At 37.4% G+C, this 19068-nt stretch overlaps 1 protein-coding gene across 1 annotated transcript; it reads right to left on the reverse strand.

The window, feature by feature from the left end:
* Positions 1-881: 881 nt before the first annotated feature.
* LCA5L (lebercilin LCA5 like) lies at positions 882-16500 on the reverse strand. The gene is given in 7 exon segments (XM_054394045.1): positions 882-1546; positions 3229-3355; positions 3651-3760; positions 7466-7559; positions 9999-10136; positions 11635-12173; positions 16278-16500. Coding segments are annotated over 7 exon segments (1854 nt in total). The 5' UTR covers positions 16459-16500.
* Positions 16501-19068: the final 2568 nt, after the last annotated feature.

The following is a 19068-nucleotide window of genomic DNA, read 5'->3' on the forward strand; positions in this document are numbered from 1 at the left end:
TTTTGCAGTATTATATTTCTGAAGTTTTTGGTTTTTTTAAGTGCTAGTGCCTTTAAAAATTAATGGACTACGCACAACTTTTCTGAAACTTCACATCATTTTAAGCAAGCATTTCATCAATTACTGTGAGGAACAAAACATAATCTTTGTACCCTTGCTTACATAACCTTAAACGCAGGATTTTTAAAGGCTGTTTGAGAACTTGATATGCCTGACTTCTCCAAAACAATCGTTTACTCTTGCACATTCATCTTTGGATGTCAGCTTTGGAAGCTACCAGGCAAACCGCTTTGATAAATTCTAGCAGTGGAAAAGAATGAAGCTTTAGAGCTTTATAATGCCAGTGAAAACAATGTAATAGCAAATTGCTTTTATTATGTGTGAATTCTGGAAGCTGTTTCAAGAGTGAAGAAAATGAAAAATTATTTTCTTTTAGTGCATTGTTGGTACTAACCCGATGATGAATCTTATGAAAGTAGGTTCCTCGCTTCAGCTAGCTAACAAATAATCAGCTCCAAATTTCGAACTGCAGAGAGAATGCAAAAAGCTGAAAATGACAACACAAGGACTAACCTGGACGCCTGGTAACAAGTGAAAGAGTCATAAGTGTTGAGGCACTTTTGGAAAGATGCATCATGTGTACAGACCAAGAACAAAATAACATTTTATTATGACAACTGATTTCACTATCATTTTGGAAAAACAAATTCTAGGTAAGTTTTAATGCTCATTTACTAAAGGCGAACCCATTGTTTTTTTAAGAGAATGTTTTAAATTTTCTGCAATTCTAGAGTAAAAAACTGATAACTATCTAAAATAATTAGTTTGTGTATTCTTATGAGGTTATTTGTAACAATTTCATTGGTGTTAGATCCTTTACATTATGAACTACTAGTAGCAGTAGTTTGAGATTTGGCTTGTGTAATCCTACATCCTTTCACTTCTCTTTCTCTCATGTTAGAACTTGAATGACTGTCTCTTCAAACACGGCCTGATCCAAAGAATTCTTTCCTCAGACTTTTTTTTCTTTCAGCAAATGCCATATGATCACAGCCTGCCGTTTCAGTGGAGCTGTCCTGCCTTGCTTTGGTAACTTTACCAAAAGATGGTTCGTATAGCCCAAAGGAGTTTTTCACTTTTGATTCAGCTGTTTTACTGTAGTCCTGAGCTGCATGTTTATGGTTGCAAAGACTCCCTTTTCTTGATTTTGGACCCGATGTAAAGAGCCCGTGATGCAAATTCTCAGTGGCTTCTGAGAATATGTATTTTTTCTTCATTCCAATGGATATTTTGTCTCTTGGATCTAGAGTTACACATTTGCTCCCTGCTTTCTCCCTGTTATTTAGCTGTTCATCTGGATTTTTTTCTTTTTCATGTTTTTCTACTGCGTCTTCCTCCCGATAGTTCTCTTTGTCACTTAAAGGAGTTTGTTCATTCCTCATCAAGTTTTCCACCTCCTGTTTAAGTAAATCTGTCTTTTTTCCTTCTTCCATAAATTCCAAGCAAGTGCATTCTTCCGTCAGTAGTGAGTCCTCCCATGAATGCTCTAAAATGAAATATTGTAAGTTTTAGGAATGTCCTTAAATTGCCTAAGAACATAAAGAGTCATGAAGCATTAATGAGAGTAGGTTCTGCTTCCTTATTTCATTGCTTCAGTTGTTACTATTGATGGTATTTCCACCTTGAGCATTATAACGATTTCATTTACTAATAAATATAACAGGAAGAAGCAAGATTTAAACAAGATCATTGTGCTACTGAATGCAGTTAAATAGCTTTATTTTTACCTTTTTCATTATGTTTAATTTTATCACATGAATTAGCATGCAAATATAATCAGTAATGAGTAAATCTAGGGCCAGAAAAGTCACGTACAACGCACAGAGAAACTACGTGAGATCTGAACTCTAATTGTAATTTTCTTGCTTTTAAGTGGAACTTCAATACATGTATGATTTTCTTTCCCTTGACAACACCAGTGTTTGTTGCATGGAGCAGAACATACTGCAACTGTCCAGCCTGTAAAAGAATTGACTCCACTATTTAGTAGAAAAAGGTATGTGCATACTGAACGCCTACAGTAAATATATTTGTCTGCTGCAGGGGACAAATTGTAATAGATCATGTGTTTTGGAAAGACACACAGAGTATCCCCAAAATGAGAGAGAGCCCAAGCTTAAAGCAGAAGTTGCAATAACTAAAATAGCTAAATAAGACTTCAGTAACTATGTCTAAGGCAGTGGGTGAAAGCTAGAAGAGAGTGAGAGCCTGACAAACAGAGAGAGAGGAGAGTGATTCACAAGCAGAATCAGACGACCTGTGTTTTCTATCAATTTAAAGGGGGATTTCAAAGACAAATGGTGACTTGGGTTATCTGATATGGTCTGGAGCACTGCAGGCTGAAAAGGTGGAGTACCAAACACAGGAGTTAATGCATTCCAGATTGCTAGCTCTGTTGCTGATCTAGTAAGTGACCTTAGCAACCCATTTCACCTCTGTAAATGTCTGACCTTTAGGTCATGTAATGTCTCCCACCATTTCTGAAGTGTTTAGCATGATGGCATTCAGATCTTGGTTCTTTCTACAAGCCTTACTATAATGAATACAACATGAATATTTTTAGAAAGAAAAAAAACCTAAGGAATAGATGCACTGACAACTTTCTTCTGTTCTGTATAATTTCTTCAAAATAAAGATGTTTATAGATTAGTCCCCTGCATGTAACTTTCATATAAGAACACGGCTGATGGCCAAGATTTACATAAAATCTATTTACAGCAATCATTGTAATGAGGAGATACTCCCAGCCCTTGAAGAAGTCATTTTGCTTTCTCAACAATAGATCCTACGCCAGAAATGTATTTTGACTTCAGCTATGATTAAGATTTGCAACCAACAATTTGAAATCAGTATTTGATTAGTGTAGAATTAAAATATTAAGCACATATTTACAGATAAAGCACCAGGTTTTTACCAACATGACCAGGAACTGCTTTTAGAAGTACAGCAGTATGGAGATGCCCTATAGCATGGAGTTGCTTTGCTGTCAGTGCAGTTCCACCAGCAGCTGTATTTCAGTGCCTCTTAATGTGTTATTCTGTTGAACCAACTCCTGTCAGTCAGGTGCTAGCTAATGGCTGTCAGACCCAAGTAAATGACTGATACCATCTGCTCATTCAACTTTTGAAAAGATCAAATGAGTTTCTGAGAAAAATGTTAAATATATACCTCTACTTGCTCTGTTAAATGTTTCTGGCTCTGGTATTTTCTTCGTTGATGATTTTTGTGATCTACATTGAGCTTCTGCATCATTTGATTTAGCTTTTTGGTTCTTATCTTCTGAAGAGTTTTTCTCCTATAATTGGCAATTTAAGTTAAAAATGATGAAGGAACACTTGCTTAGTCACTTTAAAAAGCACACAGGCAGTGTTATAAAAAGATTAGTAATTTCAATTACTATTATATTCTTATTTTGTATCATGAAGTTTGTCCTACATATTGTCTGTAATATAATTACATTCACACACAATCCACATTGTAGAAAGTTAAGATGAGGGATTAAGCCATTCAGGCGTATTACTGAAATTCACAGAATAACATACAGTTTAGCTGAGAGTTTAAACAAGGGATTGAATACAGATACTTCATACCTTTGCTAGTTGAATTGCACTTTTTTCTGCTTCCCATGTTTGATGCTGTGACAGCAGCAGTGATCTAAAACTGTGTTTATCTACTTGTACTGATCTGTTTATACTAAGACCTATTGAAAAAGAACAATTGTTAATAATGCAGTAGTTTCTGGAACTATATTGTTGGTATAAACAAAAGGTATCTTTGATGACTGGTAGTACTGGTATGTCACCTAGGATTTAAACTTTTTTTTTTCCCCCTGCATATCTTAATGTCTTTTAATAATGAAATTCTTTGTTCTGCCTGATAAATGCTGAAACTGGAACACGAACATACCTACCTGAACTTTTGCACATTTTCATACTTAGAATCATGGGATCATAGAATGGCCTGGGTTGGAAAGGACCTCCAAAGGTCATCTAGCAAAACCCCCTCTGCAGTAAGCAGGGACATCCTCAACTAGATCAGGTTGCCCAGAGCCCTGTTGAGCTCACCTTGAATACCTCCAGGGATGGGACCTCAACTACCTCCCTGGGCAACCTGGTCCAGTATTCCACTACCCTCATTGTAAAGAACTTGCTCCTAACATCCAGCCTAAATCTGCTCTTCTCTAGTTTGAAGCCATTGCCCCTTGTCCTATCCCTACAGGCCTTTGTAAACAGTCTCTCTCCATCCTTCTTGTAGGCCCCCTTCAGATACTGGAAGGTCGTTATTAGGTCTCCCTGGAGCCTCCTCCAGGCTGAACAACCCTAGCTCCTTCTGCCTGTCCTCATTGCAGAGGTGCTCCAACCCCCTGATCGTTTTTATGGCCCTCTGGACCAGCTCCATGTCTTACATCAGTACCTCATAAATATACCTAAGTTTTAGATACACAAAATTCTGTTCAGATAGAACATGCAAAGTCAGACAAATATGTTTATACTCTAGAACCCACGTGAGTTTAGTTTGTGCGGTAACGTTCTAATGTAAATTTAAGAGATCTGGTGTGAGGCCTCAGCTCCCAGGTTCCTAAATTTGGATCTTACAGAGTACAAAAAAAGATGTTTGCTTTCATGCCCTCTGACTTGGTTACTCACCTTTCCCAAGATTGAGTGCTTCTGTAAGGCTTTATGGAACCAGCCTCTTCTGAAGAAATGCTTAACACTGAAATGTCTGGGATCTTTGAAATGAGATTCCAAGGGAGTGATTGAATGAGACATTTAAAGAAACAGTTGAATGGAGATGAGATGGGGTAGGTGAGTGTATTGTTCTTTTCTTCTATCTTTAGAATAATTTTGCCATGAGTACAGTAGCTGAGAAAGTTGCTAGCTCAACAGGAAAAATAAGATCAATCTTAACATTAAACCTTATTCTCAGGATTGATCTCTGAAGTCAGAGGAAGACTCTCCATAAAAATGGTGATTTTCAAATATTTGCAGTTCTGTGATAAAAAAGATGTTAATAACCAATTTGCGTATTACTCTTGAACAAATAGCTCTGATGATGGGGAGGGAATTTATTTTCCCTTTTTAAAGGCAGCCATCAAGAAGATTTCTTCATCAGGTTTTCAACAGAAATCAGCAGAGCGTTTCTCAGATTGAGAACTAGGGGGAGCTGTACCTCTAGATGAGCTCTTGTGACCTTCCCACAGCTGAGCAAACTTCGCTCTAATGAAAAGCTTATGAAATTAATGGCTTCACTCAATAAATCAGGTTTATTTATGTACATAGAGCTTTCTGATTACCTAAGCAACTCTACCTGCAGCTATCAGGAGTATTAAAAAATGCTGCCTCACATTTCTTTTTTACTTTCCTGCTGGGTAAAAATATTGGGAAAACCAGAATAGGAAATAACTCTTGAAGAAATAGTTCTTTCTAAGCCTGTTAAAGGAAAAGTGAAGTCGGTAGTGAAAAGGAAAAACAATTTTCATTAATTCCAGTTCTAGATTTCTAAATCATCTGTTTCCATTAACTGGCAGAGAATGAAACCTTTATTGGCCAAAAATACCAAAAGATCAGACAAGTTTGCTTGGAACTTTTTCATTACAAAACACCAGATGTCTCTCCAACTCCTGTATTTTGCTTAAAGAAAAGAAGAACTTAAATAATAAACAGTGATTTGAGTACTGTAATTTAAATAACAATATTGTACAAGTTCATATGTGAGAAAAATTAAAAACAAACAAAAAAACCAACAAACCAAACTCACAGCTGGTTATGTGACTTAACTAAAACTGGAATTCAGAATTTCATAAAAAAACCTGTGTCTGGTTTGGAATGAGAAGTAGGAATTTGTGTTTCTTAATTTTACAGTTGAATTACCAACCTTTCCCCTGTATGTTTATGATCCTGAGTAAGAAGCAAAATATTACTTTCAATGTGGGGAAAGTACTTGAAATCTGATATTAGTTTCTGTATAAAACAAAACTATAAAACAAAATTCTAGACACTACATCTAAAGCATATGACAATTAGGTATTTGTAAGAGCTTCAAGAAAACTATATTCTTCAAATTTTTTGGCCCTGATTAATATAGTGAACACATGGGTAACATAACAGTTCTTGTCTTGTATGACTTAGAACTGGTTTTAGCTATTGCCGCCTCCATTCAAGGGGTGGGATCCACTTGTCTGAACACCTCCTGCCATTTGAGATGCACTCAGGTATTCAAGGTATCCCATAAGGCTGACCAATGTTAGATAGGACTGATGGGAAACCTGTGTCCTTCCGGAACAACAACTAGAAGGCCAGGCAGAATGTGCTAGCACATCTCAAATGGCACTGGATGCCTGTAACTAGGCAGCTGAATCTCACACAAGGTAGCTGCTCTTGGAATGTTTGCTAGACAAGATTGCATGTAACAGGTATTTCTCTCCAATACTGGTCTGAACATCCATGTGAAAGAAATACCCTTTACTAAAGAGCTTTTGCTTCCGTGATAGAATTAACTTTCTATTGTTCTTTTCCATCATTTTGTTATATTATTCTAAATATCATCAATTCAGTAGATGTAATTAATTGAGAGGATACACAATAACTGGGTTATTACAACCTTTGGTTACCCATTTAAATTTACTTATGCTGAGAAAGGATTACCAAGGATAAATATTCTCTTCTCTCATCAAGCTGATAGTATGATTATCAGACTGCACTTTGAAATTCCTAAACCTTGTATCTGAAAACTTGTCTCCTTTCACCCCAACAAAATACAAATTGCAAGATCTTCAATAAAGGATATTGAAACATCTCTGCTATTTTTAAGTTACAGGGTCTGCTGACTTTGAAGGCAAACCCCCAGTTTTTAAAGACCCAATGCATGATTTTTGTTCATATAAAAGCACTTTGGAAGTCTGTACTGAAACTAGGTACTTGCTACAGGAGGGTTGTTTGTGTGGTGCTTTGAGTTACTGAACCATACTGTAGGAATTCTAAAGTGGCCATTTCTCCAGGTCAAGTCAAACAGAACAGCCTGAACAAAAATTAGTCTGCAAAACCTTTGTAGACTGAGACCTTCACTTTGTTAAAAAACAGGCAAAGAGGTCTTGATGCAAATAGTCATTTAAAATGGCAGCACTACTTCAGTGTCACGGTTAGTACACTGAAGCTATGTATGCTAAACACTACTCATGTTGAAAATTGGGTTAAATATTGTAAATAAGTCAAGTATTTGTAGTCAGAAAGTGAATGAGCAAAAAAACCCAAGTACTTTTCTTTAAATTACATGTGACAGAATATTTTTAGCCTATAAAGTACTATGTTGGCTTTTATTTTGGAATATATGTCCCAGTTATAAAACAATGCAACATAACTCAAAAAAAAAAAAAAAAGAGAGAGAATGAAAATGAATGTACACTTACTTTTTTCATGAGGTGCTGAATCACTTTTGTCTTTGGGGGTTTTAAACATCCGATTTGCATAGATATTTTTTACATTAAGTTGTCGATCCTTTTCCTAAGAAGAAATAAACACCATTAAACTTCTATAATGTGTTGAGTTACTTTTTACCAATTTAATTCTCCCATGCTGGGAAAAGACTGTCAGTGATCTTCCTTTGTTCCAGGCCATGTGGTACATAAATAGGAATCTGTCATTTTCATTTATGAGCCAAACCAAAAAAATTCTCCCTTTTTAAGGCTAAGAACGTATCTGTGCATCTACACGATCTTTTTCATAACACAATGTTCAGAAAATGAACTCTTCTCTAGTGATTTTTTCATTTGTTTTTCTGGGGATTTTTTCAGTCTAAGTATTTTTTACTTTACTTTTTTTTTTTTTTTTTTACTTATTTACTCAGTAGCCTTGGTTACAATATGCTCAGAGATGACATAAACTTCAGAGGCACACTTAAAATTTATTTCACAAGAGTCCTCTTTCCTCATGGAAATCTATCTTAAACACAGCAGAGGGATTTCAGTAATACTTTCACTGTATCAGGTTTTAGCATGAAAAACAGGAGCTGCATTTACTCTGGAGATATGGATTGCCCTGAAAGTGCGCCTGAATACCCTGAATAAGCCCAAAAGTATGAATGTGCAAGAATAAGCTATGTTCTGGCACAGAAGCTATGTTAATAACCATGCCTGGTTTTCTTTGAGTTAAAACAATAGAAGGTTTTGTGAATCTAAGTATCACATCAAGATAACTGGACCCACAGAATAATGTGTGGAGACACATGAAACAGAAATATTATAGAGAACTGGAAAGGTGAGAATTGTGTTTTAGAATAATTTGTATTTTGGAACAGTTTTACATTAGTGTTCCTGGGACTATAATTATTTCCATCTTCCAGACCTGCACATATAGATCAGACTCAAGTGCTGCTCAGGGGACCTTCACAGAAAAGTCACAGAATCACAGGAAACATCTTGCTGGAACTGATCTCAAAGATCAGCAGTCCAACCCTCAACCTAGCACTGAAGGGTCAACACTAAACTATGTCCCTAAGCACCAGGTCCACACACTGCTTGAACACCTCCAGGGATGGTGACTCTACCACTGCCTGGGCAGACCATTCCAATATCTGATAACTCCATTCCAATGTCTGATAACCCTCTCTGTGAAGAAATATTTCCTCATGTCCAGCCTGAACCTCCCCTGGCACAGCTCGAAATCATTTCCTCTAGTCCTGTTGCTTAACACCAAGAAGAGGCTGCCCCCTCCTCACTCCAACCTCCTTTCAGGTAGTTGTAGGGAATGATGAGGTCTCCCCTCAGCCTTTTCTTCTCCAGGCTGAACAACCCCAGCTCCCTCAGATGCTCCTCATGGGCCATGTGCTCCAGGCCCTTCACCAGCCTCATTGCCCTTCTCTGGACATGCTCCAGCACCTCAATGTCTTTTTGTAGTGAGGGGCGCAGAACTGAACACAGTACTCAAGATGTGGCCTCACCAGGCCTTTGATACAGGGCCCAGGAAGTGCATTATACTTTTTTCCTTTCCCTACAGCTCATTGGGATTTTGCAGCTGGGCAGCCTGGCTGCTGCCAACTATCAGGAGGAAAGATTCTGCAGCTGCTGCATAGGTAACAGGGAAAAACAATGCCCCTTCATAGAAATTCAAATTTCTATGAATACTCAGGATTTGCCTGTTCTGCCCTTCCCAATGTCTGGGGAAACTTCCCTTAAAAATCATCTTTCACAGACATTTATTCCTATTTAGAAACAGAAAGCTCCCTAGTGCAATGAAAAGAGGGATCAGTCACTTTACATAGAAGTAAAAAAAATATTCCAACTGTTACTATCACAGTTTAAATTATTAAAAAGCCACAAGTGTTTTAATGTTTTCTGGAATGTGCACTGGTTTCCCTCTTTACAGCTCATATGACATACCATTCATGGCAGTTTTGTTTCTGTTTCTATGCAGTTGGTCACTTTTGAGTTTTCTTATATGTTTGGTTTACAGGCATTACAGTAAGTGCTGAACTGCACATGTTTGTCCCCAAAATATTTGTCTAAAAACCAAGCTGGAATTTAAACAAACTGTTGAAATATTCACATTAAATCTTTTTGTTCAACTTCAGTTTCACAGATTATGATATTTGGCTCATTTTGGTTTGAAAGGTTTTCTGTAAGAGAGCTCATTTGAAATGTAGTAGATGAACATATTGACCTAGATTTATCAGAATAGTAACAAGTTGGTGTGAATTGTTTGGTCAAACTGTGATATGTTAATTTCTGTTCTGATTAGTTACTGAACTATTTCAAGCTTTTGACAAATAGACTTCACCAAAATTTCATTATTTGATATGATTTTTTTTTTTTTGGTAGACTATAGATTCAAGTTGGATACAAAAATTCTGTTACTAAATAATATAAAAGAAGCAAAAGGAATAAAGTAACACTAAATACTTCAATTTTCTCTTAGGAACAGAAATCTATTTAAAATCTTGAATACCTTGATTTTCTGGTGAAGAGAGTTAATTTCCATTTGCAAGTTCTTTGTAATTATCCCAGCTTCCACAGCTTTTTTGTTCTCATTTGCCAGCTGACGACTAAAGGTGCTATTGTTCAACTTCAGCTGCTTTTCTAGGCTCTTAAAAAAAGAGAAGCATATTTTACCATATGGATGTACTCAGTATGACTGTTGAAAAATTTCAGTTTTTACCAGATTTAAAAAATAAGCATGCTAATATAATGAAACGTAAGCTTCTAAGGATTATATTTTATTGCAAACAGTACATAAAATTATGATGAAGTATCTGAAAAAATATTTTTCAAATGAGCAAAAACTGGTCTTAAACCTAATTTTACTAAACATACAAAAAAGTATGTGTAGCATTCTAATACAAAAAATAGGACTGTACATTACCTCTCTGATGTATTAATGACTACAATCATCTTTGAGAAATGTTATGACAACCCTTCTGTTCACACTGAGATCTAGTAACTGCAGCAGCATAAGGAAGCCTGGTGTAAATGTAAACTAACTAATTTATGGAGTACTTTATCAAGTATTTTGTCATTAGAATCCAGTGCCATGCATTGAAAATGTAGTGACTAAAACTGTAAACTGGACACACAAAGCTACATGCTTTCCATAGCTTCTCTCTAGGACTTATGTAAATAGAGTATTTTCAAAAAGGAGTATGAATTTAGCTGTTGACACTCATTTTCTTGCATGTAATACATGTACTTCAGACCTAGCTGTTTAGATGGTGAAATATCTCCAAGGTTACCTGGCTCTTTTTTTAATTGTATGCGTAATATACCCCATAGAAAACAGAAATTAATTCCTTGAGGACAGTGGAAATTTCAGCCTTCCAATTTTGTATAAAAAATTGTATTCCTGTCTTTCTGTGGAAAGTTCAATATGAGTACAGAAGCATGAGATATTAAACTGAGCTGAATCATCTCCTCTTGAACTCCCACTAGGCGTTTACTACATTTGCATACAAAAAATCACAGTAGAACCAACCCTAAAATCTAGGACACCTGACTACAGCTTAATTTAGGAGCTGTCCTATAGCCAGCTACAATGAGTGACAGTAATTAGTGAACAGGAGCTGTAGGTATGTCCATACTGCTCACCAGCACCACATAAAAATGACAACGCTAGTTCTGGATGAGACAGATTTGGTTGTTCAAAGAGGTAGATCAGCAGCAGCCTAGTGGTTTCCAAGTATGACTAATCCTGTGCTTTGCTAGGATAAATTAGGGTCCACGCTATTGTGGCCAGAGGGCCCAAGCAAGCCTGGCTACCCCATGCAGCTGGCAGGCAGCAGCACAGGCCCTCTGCTGATGGTCCCTCTGCAGCTATATGCAACACTTCTGGCCTAGCAGGGGTAAAGCATGTGACTTAATTCCTAAAAGATCTTTACTGACAAACTTAATCTATACACACATTTCTGCCAGGTTTTAAAATACTGGTTTGTACTTCTACCATTCTTAGTACTTCACATGTGAGGTCTGTACTGGGTCAAAAATAATTTTCAATGTTATAGGATTGTATCAGAATTAGACAAGAAGCAGCTAAAAACTTTCCACTATTCTTGCACAGACCGTTGGTGAACACAGTGATACACACATATTACCTGTATCCTCTCGGCATTCACTTCCATTTTTTCTGTAAGGACTGATAATCTCTGATGAAGTTCCTCTCTCTCTGCAAGAGCTTTGTCTTGTGAAAGCATACGTAAGTTCTGCAAAGCATCTTTAGCTTTTTGCAGCTCTGCTTCGACTTCTCTGAGCTTCCTGGATGTATTTCTCTCATTCTTCTGAGACATCCTCAGGAGTTTCCTTAAAGTTTTTGCCTCATTATAATGGCACACTAAAAGATTCAGGAAGTTACTTTCTGAATTTTCATAGCTACGTATTGCTTTTGAGTGTCGACCCTGAATCTGTTTCAAAATGTGGTTTTCTAAGCTTGATGCTTCTAATTTCTGTTGTAAATCAAATATTTCATTCTTCAGCTCTTTAATTTTGTAAACTCTTGCCGATGATATTCGCTGAGCCACTACATTTTTTTCCTGGGAAATCATACTACTCTTCAGGCTTAATAATGAAGAATTCTGATGTGATATCTTCTCAGGCAGCAATTTTTTTTCCCCTCCTGAATTCAGACCAAAGTGAACTGCCATTAATAAATATAAATAATTTGAGACACCAAAATCACTCTTTACTGCTCATCCAAGCTACTTAACTGTGGTATAGTTGGCAAAATGCCCAGGACCTATACTAAGACTTCGGTGCTCAACTATTTCACAGAGAAATCCACTAAAGATTTTCTGTCTCTGTGTGTGCAGTTTGGTGGCTGCACTGGGGCATAGCTAACTAGGTCTATCATCAAGGTTCCCCTACTTTCATTCTCTGAAGCCATTTTCATTTGAAACAGCCATCATGCTCATTTTCCATTAACACAGGTTGTGTCTTCTGAGGGAAACAGCAATAATATTCTGAGAATAACTTAGTAAACTACGTTTATGTTATCACATTACTCCAATATCAGTGGAAATAAACTTTCTCTCTGTAAATCATGCAGTTTACTAATGCAGGCATGATCTGGAGACTGCTGAGCCAAATTCAAACCATCTGGAAAGATTCCAAGAGAGAGGACCTATGCCTTGAATAGGGGTGTGATAGTAAAAAACCCAATATAGTAATCAATAGATCTGCAAAAACAAGGTGATCACAGTAGCACATGGTTATATTTCTCTGCAGCTAGGGTTTCTAACCAGCCTTCTAGAATTTTCAAGTCAGCTTTGAACTGAACTCCATTTTTAAACTTTACAGACTTTTAGTATAGAACAGTTATGCTGCTGTATACAGTACAGCAATTTAAAAAAATCTCTGTAGACAAGCATTCAAAGTGTGTTACTGCTATCTGCCTTTCTTTATGGTCAGCATTCTGAATGAATTACTCTCATTTTCCTTGACCGAAATATAATTAGAATTTTAAAATAGTCAAAGCTGTAAACCTGAGTGTGTTCTCATTTTTCAGGCATATATTAAATTTCACTATAGTTCTCAAGACATTTCAGGCAGTATTTTGAAGAAGTTTATTATAATAATTTATGAATCACTTAACATTTTATGAATAAAATAGGCAAGGTCCTAACCTGAAAATACACCAGAGGAAAAGAACAGATCCTTTCAGGGATATCTGTTGAATCTAGTCAGTGTGCTGCACACAAACTCTCTGCAGGGGCAGGCCCAAATCAGAACACCCCACTGCAGGTGGGAAGCAACAACAGTAAGAAATCAGCAGTAAGAAAAGTAAAGCAGGACACTGTCTAGGCTGCCAGAACACCATGGCCTCACTACTTCCATGACCTATGTTATGGATAAAGTGTTATCTAGGAAGACTGAGGTGCATGGGGCAGTGGCTTCAGTGGGGAAAGGGGCTCTTTCTGCTGCAGCAGTAGCACCTGTTGCTCACAATCTCCTTGCCTGCTGGCAGCATTCCCGTTCTACAAAGCTTCAGCCCAGCTTTGCTTCTGCTGTGACACTCATGTGCCTGGTGTACAAGGCAACCAGTTAAAGTATGAAGAGGGGCAGTTATACTGTCAGATGCTGGCAGATTCTGACTGTCCTTTGGTCTTTTTCCTGAAATACCTGCTTTGCTCCACTGTTTCAGGATACAAACCAGATGGTCTTTGTTCTGATGGCCCTGCTGATAGAGGAGGAAAAAAAAGGGTAAACTGTCAAGATCTCACTCGTACAGAGCCATGCAGGGAGAACAGACTTGAATTTGATGTGATAGCAAAAGGAAAAAAGAGAAAGTATCTGGTCTTAGGAATCAGAAGGAAGAGAGACTGTGATTTGGGCAGGACAGGGTGGATTCTTTACACATCTTTTAAATGAATTTAAAAGGACTGTCATGGAGGTTCAAATAAACAGAAGAAATTACAGTGGTCAGTTGAGGTCAGGCAGGTTCAAGACCTTCTGCAGTGAGCTAAAGTGACAGGTGCTGTGCAAAAAAAGTTCCCAAAGCAAATGAAAAGTACTCAAGCACCATACCCATACATTCTCTGTGATACGATTCCATTGCAGGAAGACTGCAATATGTCCACAGATGTTGTCACACAAAATGAGAACGACAACATCATGGCTATTTTATTCTCTCAGAATGGAATGAGAAGATGTAAAAGAAATGGGAAAATATCTTCCTGCGAAAGCTGACAAAAAGCTATGCATGTCAATCCATGGTGAAAGCGTAGGTTATAGTTGTATTCCTGGGAAACTGATCATTTCAAGGAACCATAAACCAGCAAGAATAAGCACTTAAAATATCAAACACAGATAGTAGACAATAAAGATTCTTCTGCTAAACAGATTTTTAAATGTGGCTATTCTTTCTGGTATGACTTCTTGACAGCAGCATATAACTTATATAACAGAAGAGAGAATGTGTGGTTCCTCTCTCTTTGTTTTTTTGTTTTGTTTTGTTTGGTTGTTTTTTTGTTTTTGTTTATTTGCATCTTGCAGATCTGGTAGACCTAGATGAAATTTTGAAGCTTAGCAGGAAGAGGGTCACTGGTTTTAGACTCATTTTTTGATGTGGCATGGTGATACTTAAGAAAGTATAGGTCTAGATGTGAAAATGTGCAACATAATAAGATTCTTCCCTGTTAACATTTACATAAAGAGAATATATTTGTGCTATATGGAATGTGGTCATTCCATTGAAACACAAAATTAATTTTACATGATACACCTACATTGGCCAAAACACGGATTTTTGTCAAAACTGGCACTTTTGTGTAACACTTTTTGAGTGACCCCCCTTGGGAAGGGCTTTTTTGGACATACCATGTGATGCATGGTCAAACCCAGAATCACAGTGTATGTGGGAAAGCCATTTTCAAGTCCTCAGATTAAATTTGAGGAATGACTGCAAAGGTGCACCCACATCTCAAGTAATTCTCCTAATTCTGGGGGTGCCAAGTATTGTGGGATAATACAATAGGGAATGGCTTCACCAAGGACAAGTCCTGCCTGACCAGCCTAGTGGCTTCCTATGATGTCTACATCAGCAGACAAGGGAAGACCAACAGATGTCATCTATTTGGATTTCTGTAAAGCCTTTGGTGCAGACCCTCACAACATTCTTCTTTCTAAACTGGAAAGATGTGGATTTGATGGGTGGACTGTTCAGTGGATAAGGAATTGGATGGATGATCAAATACAAAAGGGTAGTGGTCAAGAGCTCTGTGTCTACATGGAGATGGGTGACAAGTGGGACTCAAAGGTCTGTATTGGGACCAGTGCTCTTCAATATATTCATCAGTGATAGAGACAGTGAGATTGAGTGCACCCTCAGCAAGTTTGCAGATGATACCAAGCTGAGTGGTGTGGTTGATAAGACTGAAGGATGGGATGCTGTCCAGAGGGACCTGGGCTGAGAATCTCATGAGGTTCAACAAGTCAAAGCGTAAATTCTATCATCTAGGTTTGGGCGATCCTCAATAATAGTACAGGCTGGGAGATGAAGAAATTGAGAGCAGCCCTGCAGGAGAGGACTTAGGGGTACTGGTGAATGAGAAGCTAAACATAAGCCAACGACAAATCACATCCTGGGCCGCACCAAAGTAAGTGTTTCTGATCAAGAGAGGTGTTCCTGCCACTCTAATCTGCTCTGGTGAGACCTCACTTGGAGTACTGTGTCAAGCTGTTGGACCCCTGCACAAGAGAGACGCAGACCTGCTGGAGTGGGTCCTACATTTCAATATCTGAGGGGCACCTACAGGAAGGCTGGGGAACGACTGTTTAGAAGGGCTTTTAGCGCTAGGACAAGGGGAAATGGTTTTTAAACTGGAGCAGGGTAGATTTAGGTTGAACATTAGGAGTTCTTTACAATGAGAGTGGTAAAACACTGGAACAGGTTGTCCGGCAATGTGGTTGAGGCCCCATGCCTGGAGTCATTCCAGATCAGATTTGATGTGGCCCTGGACCACCTGATCTAATTGGAGGTGTCCCTGCTCACTGCAGGAATGTTGGACAAGGTGACCTTTGAAGGTCCCTTCCAACACAATGCAATCTGTGGATCTCCCTCTCTCCTCTCTCTTCCTAGAGTTTGAAACATGATTTATTATTTTTCTTCACCGAAAAACTGTTTTCCCTTTCTTCCTCATTGCTGAAAAAATGCCAAAGAAAGGGAACAGCTATATTTCTCAAGAGACTCTCATTTTACTACCAGAAAACAAAGTACCTTTTTTATCATCATGGGGGAAGATACCTTGTCCTTTTTCCTTCTTTTTCTTTTTATTTTTTTCCTCTGTTTTCTTCTCTTCAGTTCCTGTTGTTTCTAAATGTTTGCTGCTTCTAGCTATTTCAGAGCAAGTCACTGACAAAGACCTAAGAATAGTTAGTGTAAGAATTTTTGCTTCTGTATTTCTTGCTGCATCCCCCACAATCATTACCTCTGTTACAGCTGCTGTTTCTGATACTTGTATGCTTTGGGGAATCTTTAGTACCCTTGGCTTTTATGCCACACTCCAATTTATTATATTCTGTCACTAAAATACGGAGGAAACCATCGTCTGATGGTTTATTGTGTTATAACCATTGTGTTATGGTGGAAGACTTGAAAGTTGACCTCCATAAGCTATCAGGAATTGGTATGTTTTTGAGTCCTTTACAGGTGACACAAAAAAATATTAAACAGTCTTCAGCTATACTAAATGATGCTAAGAAACACTACATTGCCTTAAAAAAAAAAAAAAGCCATTACTCTCTAACCCATTAAAATAATTGTGTGGTCTGTAGTAAGTGGGTAAGTTTGTTTCCAGAATGAACTGCAATATGAAATGCACTAGTTTTTACCTCAGAGTTTACTATGATATCGGCATTTATTTTCTAAAGATTTACAAGGTACTACCATGTAAAAGTGAATAAATACCACAATTTGTTTCCTGTAATGTATAAATTTTCTCCATGGTTAATGAAATTGGAAAGAAGTATAATTGTATTTATGTTCAATACCTACTCAATGCTTTACAATATTAAGTTCAAGCCTCTAGAAACTGTTTATTTCTAACTGTATTTTTATAGTATTTTTAGCTTTCCACTCATGTAATAAAAATATCATTTAGTCATATTTTTCAACAATTAGATCACAAACCACATCAAAACATTAATTTGTGCATTAAAATAGAAAGCTTCCATGTTACATGTAGAGGATATAATATCACCTAAAATTACACAACAGAGTATCCAATTTAGCCTGAAATAAAGGTTACTGTAACCTTTTGGGATGTGGTTTTCAAACCAGAATTGTTTGTGAAAACAAAAAATCTTGCTAAAAATAAAACCTCGCAATGTACTACAAGTGTCTATATACAACTTCAGAAGGAACATTAGGGAAAAATTCAGTGTTTGTTATTGAGAACAATTTCCTCACAGCCTAACTGTACTTAACACATTTGTTTGCTTTTGAAAATGCTGCAAAACGCTCCTCTCCTTGTCTAAGTACATACATAGCTTGGAAAACAGCAACTCTAAGGCACTGTTGTTGTCAAAGCTGTGATTCTTTGATGAGATGATGGTGTTATTTTGTTTGATCAGGTTGTAAGTAACATTGCTGCTTCCTCTGGAATTCCATTTTGTCAATAGCCCAGCTTTCCCACAAAATTAACTCTCCTAATTTTTTGGCTTTTAAAACCTGTGTATTTATCATAAAATATAAAAGAAAGCCAACAGGATGCTGAGTTGCATTAATAAGGGTATCATAAGCAGGGATAAAGATGCCATTCTCCCACTCTACTCAGCACTGATCAGGCTGCACCTTAAGTTCAGTTTTGTCCCTGCTACAAAAGAAGGATGCAAACAGGCTGGAAAGCGTCCAGAGAAGGGCCGCAAGAATGATCAGAGAACTGGAAGGCCTGTCATAGGAAGGAAGGCTGAGAGAACTGGGTTTGTTCAGCCTTGACAAGAGAAGGCTTAGGGGAAGCCTCATAACCATATACAAGCACATAAAAGGCAGCTATCATGAGGAGGGAGACTCCCTTTTTACGAAGAGGCGCATGGCAAAGACAAGGGGTAATGGGCACAAGTTGCTACTGGGGACATTCAGGCTGGATGCCAGACAAAACTTTTCCACTATTCGAACTATCAGACACTGGAATAAACTCCAAAGTGAGGTAGTAGATTTCCTTATATTAGACAGTTTCAAGGCCCAGCTTGACAGGGTGCTGGACCATCTCATTTAAACTATATTCTTAGCCTGAAAGACTAAGATGGACTAGATGATCCTTGAGGTCCCTTCCAACCTGGTATTCTATGAATCTATGAATGATGACTAATTTTCCATGTCTTTGTGAACATCTGCAACACCTCATTTTTTTGCCATACTGAAGCTACTGTAGATGAGAATAGTTTACTTCATAGTCCTAGAAGCATTATTTGAGCACTGTGGTTCTAATAAAAATAATTTCTTGGAATATGGTTCAATCAGTTTCATTTTCTTAATATCACATGAAGACTACCCAGACAATAGGTTTAGAGATGCAGATTTCTACCCAGTAGTAGAATAATTTGTATATTTGGGGATGGGTCTAAAAGAGGCATTGCAATTACATAAAAGACATTTAAAATGAGATTTTAGTTAGGATGGATTTTAACAAGTAGCCTTCGCTAAAAAAAAGAGACAATATTTTTAGAATATTCTAGCTCCTTTGTTGCCATTTTGTTTTGTGGTACCATTTTACTTTAAATTAAATTACATTAAATTAAAATAAATTTCTTAAAGGGGAGAAGGGAATCACCTAACTCTCAAAGAAAATAAAAAAAGTTTAATTTAGGATTGTACAAAATGTTGTAGGTTGAATCAAAACACTTTAATTACTCTTCATTCCCTTATATAAGCAACTCTTCTTTGTGAAAGACTGAGGAATGACCAGGGTCCTACGAAATCTGAGCCAGTGCAATAACCCCTAAAAGATGAGAACTCATATTTTAAGGTAAGGATTAGGCAAAGGAAAGCTTGGTACATAGATTTCTATTTCTTTGTAAATTTGATTTGGTACTGT

The sequence above is a fragment of the Indicator indicator genome, chromosome 1, assembly GCF_027791375.1.
Source record: "Indicator indicator isolate 239-I01 chromosome 1, UM_Iind_1.1, whole genome shotgun sequence".
NCBI classification, from domain to species: domain Eukaryota; kingdom Metazoa; phylum Chordata; class Aves; order Piciformes; family Indicatoridae; genus Indicator; species Indicator indicator.